Source organism: Hipposideros armiger, unplaced genomic scaffold (genome assembly GCF_001890085.2).
Source record: "Hipposideros armiger isolate ML-2016 unplaced genomic scaffold, ASM189008v1 scaffold_238, whole genome shotgun sequence".
Taxonomy (NCBI): Eukaryota; Metazoa; Chordata; class Mammalia; order Chiroptera; family Hipposideridae; genus Hipposideros; species Hipposideros armiger.
In genome coordinates this window covers 2905595-2917971 of record NW_017731588.1, presented here as the reverse complement: position 1 = coordinate 2917971, position 12377 = coordinate 2905595, and the positions used below count along the sequence as shown (strand labels likewise).

Sequence of the window (12377 nt, the reverse complement as noted above, 5' to 3'; positions counted from 1 at the left end):
GGCTGCCACATGGCTTCCTGACCAACTTGTTTCTCTGTGAGAGGGAACAGTGATGAGTCAGCAACAGGAGCAGGCAGAACGGAGCTCTGCTGTAGCTGTGACCACGTCTTCCTCAAAGAGCTGACCTCATTCAATCTTCATTACCTCTTTGAAGACTCTATCTCCAAATACAGTTACATTCTGAGTAGTGAGGTACCAACATATAGGATGTCAACATATGAATTCTGGGGGACACAGTTCAGCCATAACAACCATCATGCTTTGCTGTCTCCTACCAATACCAATGAACCTAACAAGATGTCAGGGCCCAGAGTTGTTTTGTATGTCCTTACTTTCTTCCCCTTGCAGCTGGGAGTCTGGTTTAAGCTGCTCATGATTTCTCCTCTCCCCACAGGGAATTTAGCTCTTCTGGGGTGGCTGGAGCACTTATTGTGGAGCGGGGGGATGACACTGGAAGTATCCCAAATGTTCCCTCCTCCCTGCTTGGCTCCATGCCTGGAATTCTACATTACTTACTCCAGGAGTCTCTAAACTGTGATTGCATGTGCCAAAACCAGCTGGCCGTGAGGGAATGGGACATAGGACTGATGGATTTTGGTGGTGGAAGAGATGGAGGGAAGGAGTGGAAAGTTTGGAGTAAGGCAGCCTGATGGGAACCTGCTGGAGAACCTCCCTGAAAGCTCATTCAGTTGTTCCATCAGTCAGGTAGTCAGTCAACAAGCACTTCCCAGGTTACCTCCATGTGAGGATCTGAGTTCCAACCAGAATGGAGTAAGCACCCACCCGGCTCAGAGGGCTCCCTATAGAGGGGGTAGAGAAAAGGCGAACCTCCAAGGGCTGAACCTTATCACGTGACAGGGGTAGTACCAAGTGCCGTGAGGAGCTAGAATCACAAGGGAGGGAACAAGATCTCATCTAAGGAAATCAGGGAACGCTTCTTAGAGGAGGCAAGAAGGCAAGCTTCTATTGTTCCAATGAGTGTGGAAGACTGGCATTTTGACGAGAGAACAGTATGTGCAAAGGCCTAAAGAACAGATAAAAATCAACTATGCGCATATGCACCTGGATATATAGAAATACATGGAAATCTGCCAAGGCCTGTGTTGGTAGACTCTTCTACTGTCCAGTGCCTCCCATCACCCTTAGAACTAAGTCCAAACCCTCACTGTGGCCCTGTCTGTCTCTCCATCCTCATCCCCCTGTACTCATACCTCGCTTATTACTCTATCACCCGTTTTACAGTCCTTGGACTCCTTTCATTTTGGCCTTTAGGGTCTTTGCACTTGCCCAAGATGATACAAGTAATAAACTCTGCCTTTCTGTTCCCTTTTCTCCATCTGACTTCATCTTATTCCTCAGGTCCACCTCCTCAGAGAGGCCATCCCTAACCACCCTGGCTAAAGGAGGCTTCCCCTCCTCCCAGAAAAAAAAGTATTTATAGTCACAGAGCACCTCTCTCTCTCTCTCTCTCTCTCTCTCTCTCTTATTGTTTACAGCCCATCTTACCTGCTGAACTATGACTCCATGAAGGCAAGGATTTTTATCTTTTTGTTGAAGGCTGTGTCCCTAGCATCTAGAATAGTGCCTAACACACAATAGGCATCCAATAAATATTTTTAAATTAATTAAATGAATATGAACATACTAATATAGTACTTGAATAATTAAAAGAACAGTTATATTCAAGAATTCTTGCCGGGGACAGAGGATGAGAATCTGAGGCCACTGGACCAATGGAGATCTTAAAGAAAAGACAGGGAGGAGGGAACCCTGGCCTTACTCCTGCCAGAGAGGCAATGGGTAAGGGAGTTTAGGGATTGAGGTGGGGCCTGGGTCTCCAAGGTTCCCAGGAAAGAAGGTGGGGCATGGAGTCTGGGAGGGGTGGGGGTTCTCTGTGGGAGACAGGTGCAAGGGCTCACTGTGCAAGGGGGGCAGGGAGGGGAAGGAGGTAGCCATGCGGGGCATAGGGATGGTGTTCAGGGCAGGGTGGGGAACTCACCGGTAGAAATAAGCCTTGAGGGGTGTGTAAGCAGGTCTGTGAGGCAACTTATTAGGAACAGTGGCTGGTACTGTTCCAGAAGGACAGAGGAGCTTTGAACCAATATTTTGCCTTTTAGGAGTTATATATTTATTAAATATAAGAAAAATGACAATTGTGATTTTTACGATTATTGCTTTGGATGAAGCTAAAATCTAATGAGACCATTTCGAGTCAAATCCATGGTAGTCCGGTTGTAGGATTGCTCGTGGGAGAAATGATGGATGGCACCTCCCTGGTTCCCTCTCCTCACACCACACACGCTCCCCAACTCCTCCTTGTCACCCAAGTGTACTTCTTTGGAACCACTATCACACCTTGTAATTAAATAATATTTAAGACTTAATGTTTGTCTGCTCCCTCTCTACCCCTAACTAGGAAAGAACCAGTGTATTCCTGGAGCTATTATAGGACTTGGTGTAGATAGTCAGCCCTCATGAGCAGCTGATGGAGCACCAAGATGAGAGAGGGGTGTGTGTGACCGGGGTCTCAAGGAGGGGCTGGGAGGATCCCTGGGAGACCTGCGTGGGCTTTCTGTAAGGCTTGGCTGGAGGTTGCTGAGCAGGTACTGGGGGTTTATGTGACAGAAATGGGGTCCCCAGGAGGCAGCGATGTAGGTCTGTATGAAGAGGAAATGGAGGTCCCCAAAAGGTGGAAGTGGGGGGTTAAGCAACAGCCATGGGTGAATCTCTGAGATGATGAGAGATTAGGACCAGGCTGAGGTGGTGGTCACATGAGAGGCAGTTGACTCCCAATAGGCCGAGACAGGGCTCACTGTGGGAGAGGGAACGAGAAGTCTATGACAAGGGATGGGACTCGGGTGCAGTTGAGGCAGGGGTCCTGTGTTAGTTGGAGTTCCTGCTGACAGGGTTGAGTGGTCCCGGTGAGGTGGGAAAGGGGTTGCAAAAGTGGGGGATACTGTGTGCAGTGGGAATAGGTCCGTGTTAAGAGTTGGGGGGTCTCATGTACAGTGCAGACGTGCCAGAATTGGGGAGTTAGGTCCAGTGTGGCGGGGGATGAGGGTCTAGATAACACACGAAGTCCCGAGTGCGGCGGCGATGGGTCGATGTGCAGAGGTGGGGGTTCGCGTGAGGCGGGCATAGGCGTCCACAAGTGCTGGTGCCTGGATCATCGAGGCGGAGCTGGGGGAGCTCGGGATGCTAGGGGTCCCGCGGGCCATTCCCAGGTTTCCGTGACTGGGGACTCGGCGGCGGCTCCTGGGCGCCCTCTGGTGGCCCCGACCCCGCCGCCGCGGCCGCTGCCACGGCTCCCACAATGCTCGCGTAGCCCCACTTCGACTCCCGTGGCGGCGGCGGCGGCGGCTCCAAGATGGCGCAGACGATCTTTGAGGCCCTGGAGGGTGAGCGGCGGCGGGGCCGAGGGAAGCGGCCGAGGGAAGCGGCTGTTCCGCGTTGCGCCCCCTCCCGCCGCGCCCTCGCAGCGCCGGGCCCAGGGCGCGCGGCGGCCGCGGGGCGGAGGGCGCCGGGCCCGGAACAGCCGCAGGGCGGGAGGGGCGCGGGCGGGAACAGCCGCGGGAGCCGAGGTCCGGCGGTGGGGTGGGGGCTATGAGACCAAACAGCAGCGGAGAGGGGGCTCGGTGGTGGGGCGGGCATCTGCACCGGAACAGCCGCGGGAGCTGAGGCCCAGCGGGAGGAGGGGGGCAACGGGGACAGGAACAGCGGGGGAGAGAAGGCCCCGGGGGGAGCACCGGGACCGGAACAGCCGGGGAGGGCTGGCCCAGCGGGGAGGGGGGGCCTCTGACCGGAACAGCTCCAGCCGCCGGCTGGGCGGGAGGGCCTCTCTGGAGGGAACAGCCGAGGAGGGTGGGGCCGGCTGGGTCTGGAACCGCGGCGAGGGAGGCCGCACGGTGGACTCGAATCTCGGGAAGGGCCTCACGTTGGGGACGGTGGGAGCGGCTGTGGGGCGGGAGGGACAGCCAGGCGTCCTGACCACGAAGAACTTGTGTTGAGCGCAACTGCGTGCCTCATGCTGTGACATAGTCTCTCAAATTCAGGCCAGGAAAGGATAGTTGCCACTTCCGTGCAAGGCCAGGACTTTGGTGCTCACATACCAAGCTGGCACGCACTGAGCGCCTACTTTGTGCACCGTCCTGGGTTGCAGAGATTTATAAACTCAGACCAAGAAAGAACGGGTGCCGAAGAATGCTTGGCTGGGACGTGGTGCTCCCAGACCCAAACCAGCAAACACTGGGCACCGACTGATTACCCTATCCTCTGCAAGATACTAAAATGGGAGCGGGCCTCAGGTGCAGGGAATTGTGGGCTTTGGGGGACAACAAACTTTGAGGACCTATTTGGAGTCATGGAGGGGGCCTCAGCGATTTCAGGGCAATGGTACAGAATTGATGTTGGGGGGATACAGACCTACGAGTGTTCTTGAAGGGGTGTAATAAGCTGAGTGTATACATAATTGGAGTGCAGACTGAAAGTAGGCAGGACTAGTGGTAAGTGGCTGAGGCTTTGAGTGTTGCTGCAACTCCCCAGGAGACCTCGGCCATGTCCCTTGACTTCTTGGAAGATTAGAGTTCTCACCATGAAATGTGGGTAACCCTTCCCCGATCTGGAGAGGTTCAGCTTCAGAAATACTCACTAAGCTAGACACAGTCCCTGTCCCACATCTGGTGGAAGGCAGAAATTTCAGAACAAGCAATTACAGAATTACAGAAAAAGTAAACAGTAAAAGATGATACCCTCAGCTGGCATTCAGGACTATGATTGGTGATGGATGTGGAGGCCAGGGTCAGTGGTGGTTCCCTCTGGGGGGCCAGTAGGATGGGGGAGGACTACTTTCTCTTTGGGGTCCATGGATTTCCTCACTATTGGCATTTTTACTGCAAGAATGTGTTCATGTATTGAGTGATGAAGAAATTAAAGGAAAAATCAGTTCCTAGGACAGTGTGAAGTGTGCTGGGCTAAGGGAAGGGCAGTAGAACTGTGGGGATTCAGGAACGACCCAGGCAGTGGGAACTACAATACATTTGCAAAGCCTTGGGGGAGAGAGGCATTCTGGGATTCACAGAAGTTCATGTGGGTAGCGATGAGGCGTCTGAACTTTATCTTGGATTCAGTATAGAGCCAACAAGGGTTTTCAGCAGGGGAGTGACACAATCCGATGTATGTTTTATAAAATTCACCCTGGCTGCCCTGAGAACAGACAAGGGGCCAGAGTGCCAGAGGGGCAGCAGGAAGGTAAATGAGATAGCTTCGGTTTCCCTGCTGAGAACTGATGGTAGTCTGGGCCAGAGGGAAAGCTCTGAGGATGGAGAGAAAGTGGATCTGAGTGATATTTGGGAGGCAGAATAGGCTAGACTTGCTGAAGGACTAGAAATGGAGGGAGGGTGGGAAGATAGGTTGAGGGAAGAATCAAGGGATTTCCCAGGGGTGGACAGTGGTGCCTTGTTCTTATTGATGAGGATTACAGAAAGAGGAACAGACTTAGGGATGGGAGTGATACATTTAGTTTGAGTTCAGTTTACATAGGCAGCATTTTTTACAAAAGACTTTTAGAGCAGTTTGAGGGTCACAACAAAGTTGAGAGGAAGGTACAAATATTTCCTATATACCCCCTGACCCCACAAATGCATAGCTTCCCCCATTATCGACTTAACTCACCAGAGTGGTACATTTGTTAGCAAGGACAACATATATTGACACGTAATAATCACTCAAAGTCCATAGTTTATCTGAGCGTTCACTCTTGGTGTTGTGAATTCTATTGGACCAATGTATAATGAATGACATGTATCCGTTATTATAATATACAGAATATTTTTTGCCTTAAAAACCCTCTGTGCTCTACCTATTCATTCCTCCCCTGCAACGCTTGGCAACTGCTGATCCTTTTGTTGTCACCATAGTTTTGACAGGCAGTGTTGTTGTTTTTTTTAGATTTTTTTTTATTGGGGAATTGGGGGAGGGGAACAGAGCTGGGGAATTGGGGGAAGGGGAACAGATAAGTTGCTGTCGTTTTGTTCTTCAGTCTAGTTGTGGAGGACGTTGCTTCACTGGCCCAAGTTGGCACCATCATTGCGCTCTTCCCAAGCGAGGCAGATCAGTCGCTGGCTTCTGGACGGCTGCTCACAGCGGCTGCTGGCTCCACACGGTAGCCCATGGCAACCCACTGCAGCAGGGGCTGCAGCCTACGCTCCAGGTTGAGCTGTTGTTCAGCATCTTAGCTGTAGAGGGCAGTGTCAGACAGGCAGTATTTTTTAAAGTATTAATTTTGAAATAATTTTTTTTCTGAGGGTTCACGTGCAGTAGTAAGAAATAATACAGAGATCACTGCACGGTACACCTGTTGTATAATATTGTATGTCAACTATAATTGAATGTATATATAGTCATGGGACGTGGAGTATAGTGTGGGAGTGGAGTCAAGGGAATTGTAATAGATACGTATGATAACGGGGAGGGGAGTGGGGTGGCAGATTGGGGGAGGGGGGTTGTAACTTTGAGGGGTAAAAAGTATAACTATTCACTGTGTTGTACAGCTGAAACTAAAAAGTGTTTATTTCACAATAAAAAAATAAAATTAAAAAAATAATAAAATGAAATAAGTAAAAAAAAAAAAAAAAGAAATAATACAGAGATCCCCTGTACCCTTTACCTAGTCTCCCCCAATGAAATATCTTGTAAGACTATCCTATCATATCACAAGTCAACACCCGGAACAGTTCCATCACTACAAGATGTTACCCTTTTATAGCCACACCCACCTCCTTCCCCCGATGCCTGACAACCACTAATCAATCTGTTCTCCATTTCTAAAATTTTGTCATTTTAAAAATGTCATGTAAATGGAATCATATATAACCTTTGAGATAGGCTTTTTTTACTCATCATAATTCCTGGAGATTCATATACTGTTGTATATATCAATTGTTTATTCCTTTTTACTGCTTAAGTAGTAGTCCCTGGTATGGGTATACCACAGTTTGTTTAACCATTCCCCCACTGAAGGACATGTGAGTTGCTTCCAGTTTTTTACTGTTATAAATAAAATTGCTATAAATGTTCATGTACAGATTTGCACGCAAATGCTAAGATACTCACAATTTTGCATGAAACAGTAGAAGATTTACTGAAGCTCATTCAGGGAAGCATGAACCCCAGTTTTGGAGCTCCAGTATTAGGGAGAGGTAGACTGGGGGTGAGTGAGGCTGCCCAGGGATAGTATAAGAGGGAGAGGAGAGAGAGCCCAGGCAGAAGGAACCCTTCAAAATAGGAACATTTAGGGAATGGACAGGAGAAGAGTAAAGGAGGCTGTGAGGGAGTGAGCAGAAAGGTGGGAGAAGACCCAGGAAGGGGGGCGTCCTGGAGCCAGAGAAGGGAGTGTTACAAGAAGGAAAGTTCAATGCTGCCAGATGGTCTTCAGTGATTTGGGCGGAAGGGTAGGGGCTTAAGCCCCACTAGAATGTGTGAAGGAGGACTGGAAGGTGGGCAGAGGGAGATGGAGGGTGTAGACAGCGCTCATCAGATACTTAATGTTGAAGGGAGGAGAGATGAGAACATGGGTTCGAGGGAGGGCATTCTAGAGAGACCTGAGCCTGTGTCGCTGCTCATGGGAGAGGTTTCAGGCACAGTGTGGGGAGAGGTGCCAGTTGGCCAGTGGTTTCTGAGGGAGCAGGAGGGAATGGAGGGGAAGCGCTGGCCTGAGGAGGGACGCAGCCTGCTTTGTGACAGGGGAAAACATGCTTTCATTCTGCTGCAGGAGCTAATGGTTCTAATTTGCATTGCAGTTAGAAGCTGGGGCAGGCGTCCAGGTAAGAGCTGAGAGGTTGGAGGCAGACAGAGCCTTGGCTGTGGGGACAGAGAGGAGGAGGCACCTTAGATGTGGGGAGACTTGTCCTCTAGCTAGTGACATGGCTGGATAAGTGTACTACTGTGAACCTCAACAGTGACAACTGATTGGAAAACATGGAAGTAGTCAGCTTCTCAAGGGTCCCCTGACCACAAATTCAAATTATGCTGTTTATTGAGGCACAGAAAAGACAAGCCTACATGGGAAAACAAGGGAAGCAAGGATGCCCAAGTGCAAAATAGGTTGGAATGCAAAACTGATTGGTGGAGCATGGATGGGGAAGACTTGGTAACATGATTTCCAGAGGGGCTGTATAATTTAGGATTAGAATCAGCCATGAGTAAGAGAGCAGTGCAACCTGTCAGTGGCTTAAGTAAGGCAGAAGTTCATATATGTGGGAGTTAGGAGGAATACAGTTGGGAGTGAGGATGCCTGTGTTCTACAAGGTTCTCAGAGGCCCAGGATTTTTCCAGGTTTTTTTTGTTTGTTTGTTTGTTTGTTTTTGCCCTGAAATCCCTAGGGAATTGCCCTCATCCTCATGATCTGGGATAGTGGCTAGAGTTCCCACCATCATAGTCTTGTTCTGGGAAGCAGGATGGAAGATGGGACAAAGAAGGGGGTTATTTCCCAGGCAGCTTTTAAGAAAACTTCCCAGAAGCTGCCATGTAATACTTTTCCTTGCATCCAGTTGGCTAGAACTTAGACATTCCTTGGCTACAGGAGCGGTGGGAAGTGTAATATTTATTCTGGAGCTGTTTTCAGCCAAAGTCTTGGGTTCTGTTGCAGTGGAAGCATATCAGGGCACAGCCAGTTGTCTTTGCCATGGGGGCCTTGCGGTGGGTCTGGCTTTTCAGGGTGAAGTCAGAGCAGGATGCTGGGCCCACCTTCCCCAGAGGCTGCATTTCTTTCTTCAGGAATGGACAATCAGACTGTCCTGGCAGTCCAGTCTTTATTGGATGGCCAAGGAGCAGTCCCCGATCCAACAGGCCAGAGTGTCAACGCCCCCCCTGCTATCCAGCCACTGGGTGAGTATCTGCTCAGGTTCACCAATGGGAGGGGTGAATGGCTCCCCATGAAGAACAAGTGGCACTCATGAGGGGATATGGGAGTGAACTGGCCACTGTGGTCCCCAGGATGTCCTCTGGTGTCGGAACCTTCTCTCCTGCCTCTCGGTCTGGATCTTCAGGCTCGTGCCTTTCTCTGCTGAGCTCTGAGGATCCCCTCTCTCAGTCACTTAGTGAATGTGGGGATCACGACACAGGGAATGGCTAGGAGCCCTCATGCTTGGCAGTCTTGTACCTTTGACCCGGAAGTCATTTCTCCGCCTCCCCTCTATGGAAAGAACAGGCTGAGCACGAATCTCTCCAATTTACAGGCCATGCCCCTGAGACACAGAGAGGGTAAGGAACTTCTTTTAGAGCCCTGTGTGAGTCTGTGTGTTCATTTATTCATTCCACACACATATTTGAGTACTTGGGAACCGCGCCAGGGGTAGAGTAATACACATTGGGTTTGAATCCTTGTTCCTGTAGTTCCTGGCTCTGTGACGTCGGGCAAGTGAGTTAACTTCTCTGCCTGAGTTTTCGCATCTGTAAAACGGGGATAATAACCCTAATGCATGGGAATCTTGTGAGGATACTTGGGGTACGGTTTTAGCTGTTATAAATAAGAAATACAAGTTTTTGTGGTTTGTACAAGATCAAAGTTTATTTCAATGTGACATGAAGTACTGATGGGCATTTGGGGTTGGTATGGTGAGACTCAGACTCCTTTCTTGGGGCTGTACTGCCATCAACATGCAGTCCAGGGTGGCTGCTCCAGCCTCTCACTCATTTCTACCTTCCAACCAACATGTAGGGAAGAAAGAAGTGGAAGTCATACCCCTTCCTTTTAAGAGGAAGTTGCCCAGACAGCATATGCCTGCTCTTGTCCTATTGGTCAGAATTCAGTTACATGACATGTCTAGCTGCAAAGAAGGATGGGAAATATAGTCTTTAACTAGACGGCCATGTTTTCTACTAAAATTTGTATTACTGTCTAAGAATGGAGAGTGAATATTGAATAACAATTAGACATTTCTGCCACAGCATGTCAAGTGCTTAGCACAGTGCATGGCGTGTGGTAGGCCCTCAGTAATGGGTGGTGTTAACTATAGCTAATCATTCAGTTAGTTATTCATGCCTTCAACAGACATCCACTGAGGGCCTCCTGTGTGCCCAGGAGATATTGCAGTTCTGGTGACAGGTGACATATTTTCTTCCCTTAGGGAACTCACAGTCTGGTGGTGATGGGAGAAATATGATATGAGAGACATGCCTAGAGGAAGGAACGGTGGCCGCTACTTTAGGAAGGCTTCCTGGAGGAGGTGACATCCGAGCTGAGCCTTGTAGAATGAGTTGTTCTGAGAGAGGCAGCTTGATGGGGAAACGGGATGCAAAGGCACAGAAGAGTGTGATCATGTGGCCCATCTGGTGACTGACAGATGCATTTAGGCAGGATAAAGATTCTGAATTTCTCAACTTTGAAGCGAACCCACTTTACTATTTCCTGATTCTAATTTTTTAATACCTTCATGCACATGGTTGGATACTCCCACAGGTGCCTGTATGGTTTTGAAAGCTCCTGGGAAGCACAAAACTGATGCCTGACACACACACATGGAATCGCAGAGTTCTGTTAGATTTGCTATTCTCCTAGTCTAGATGCACATCTCCCATTTCTCACTGTGACAGCCCCTCCTTTATTCTTGCTGTTTATTTGTTATTCCTCTCCCTCTGCTTACTCTGTGATTGACCCATAGATGACGAGGATGTCTTTCTCTGCGGGAAGTGTAAGAAGCAGTTCAACTCTCTGCCGGCGTTTATGACCCACAAGCGGGAACAGTGTCAGGGGAATGCCCCGCCCTTGGCCACAGTCTCGCTGGCCACCAACAGCATCTATACGCCTTCGGCAGCACCCACAGCAGTCCAGCAGCCTCCGCCTCCTGCAAATCGCCAGGTATTCATTTCATCGTTTGTTTATTCATTCAGCAATGCGTTTTTGAGCACCCACTATGTGTCAGGTACTATGCGGGCAGTGGGGTACAGCGATGGACAAACAGACCAAGTTACTGCCCTCATGGAGTTGGGTGAGCTAGTACCCAAACAAATTTGTAGAGATATATTTTTTTCCAGGAAGTGCAGAGAGATAGGGGATGTCAAGACAGGAGTGGGAGGTTTTGCCGCTTTGTATGTGGTGCTTGGGGGAAAGGCTCTGTGAAGAGGTGACATTTGAGCTGAGACCTAAGGAGGTGAGGGAATGAGTCATACAGCCAGTTTGGGGAAGAGTATTCCAGGAGATGAGCAAGTATAAAGGCTTTGAGGCAGGTGTGTGCTGGGTTTATTTCAGGAACAGCAAGGAGGTGAGAGTGTCTAGAGCTGAGTGAGTGAGGAGGAGGGTGGGAGATGATAAGGTCAGAGAAGCAACAGGGGGATCCTGGCAGATGGGGTCGGCCTTGTGGGCTTTTACTCTGAGTGATATGGGAACCATTAAAAGTTTGGACCGAAAAGGGGTATGGTCTGACTTACCCTTTAACTAAGTCACTCTGGCAGCTGTACAGGGACTAGATTTTGATGGCAGTCAAGAGAGAAAGCCAGGAAACCCATGAGGGGGCCGTTGCACAAATCCAGGCAGTGGGTGGTGGTGGCTTGACCAGGGTGGTGGTGTTGGAGGTGGTGAAAAGGATGAGATTTTGGAAATATTTTGAAGGTGGAGCCATCAGGGCTTGTGGATAGATTGGGTGTGGGGTGTGGGATCAAGAGGAGTCAGGGCGGCTCCAAAATTGGAGCTGCTATTAACCAAAGTGGGAAAAATGGTCAGGAGAAGATTTGGGGGGCATGTCGGGAGTTCAGCCGGCCATGCTGCATTTGAGGTGCCCATTGGACATTTAAGTGGAGGTGGTGGAGATGCAGACAGATACACTGTCTGGAGGTCAGGGGAGAGGGCCAGGCTGCAGATACCTGGAAAAGCTTCCAGAGTCTTCAGGAGCAAAGACCTGAGTGGTGGGGGCTCTTAGTGGGATTAAAGAATCCTCACAAAGGAGGCTGGGCCTGTCTCAGGGTGCCAGGTCAAGGAATCCAACTTCCCCCTGACTTCTTGTCTCCTTATTCCTTTAAAACATTATCTTCCTCCATTGTGTAGACATAATTCCTGACATCAAAATGAAAGCCTTCACACCCAGACCCATAGGACGCATAGATTGAAACTTTTAAGTTGCCTCAGGCATCTTTTAACAGAACAGAATTATTTTTCTCACTTCTTGATTGTGACTTTTATTAGCAGAAAATATTCCCTCTCCCCCACCCCGCTTTTATTTTTTTTCAATAGAAAGAAAGAGGGAAATTCCTGCAGTCTTGGGCAAGGAGATAACTTTAGGACACAAGTGGTCGGTTATGGTCAAACATGAATCCCCCTGCTGAAGTGACTTGGATGGACTTGGATACAAGTTCCCATTTTTCATCTCACTATAAAAATATAGGGC

General features: G+C 49.4%; 1 protein-coding gene across 1 annotated transcript in view; it reads left to right on the top strand.

Annotated features, from left to right (window-relative positions):
* The first annotated feature begins 3281 nt into the window (after positions 1–3281).
* The window catches only part of ZNF341 (zinc finger protein 341), a 41198-nt gene continuing 32102 nt past the window's right edge, over positions 3282–12377 (top strand). The window contains exons 1-3 of the mRNA XM_019655173.1: positions 3282–3398; positions 8773–8883; positions 10659–10855. Of these exons, the coding sequence (XP_019510718.1) occupies positions 3368–3398; positions 8773–8883; positions 10659–10855 (339 nt within the window). The 5' untranslated portion in view covers positions 3282–3367. The remainder of the gene's footprint in view (positions 3399–8772; positions 8884–10658; positions 10856–12377) is intronic.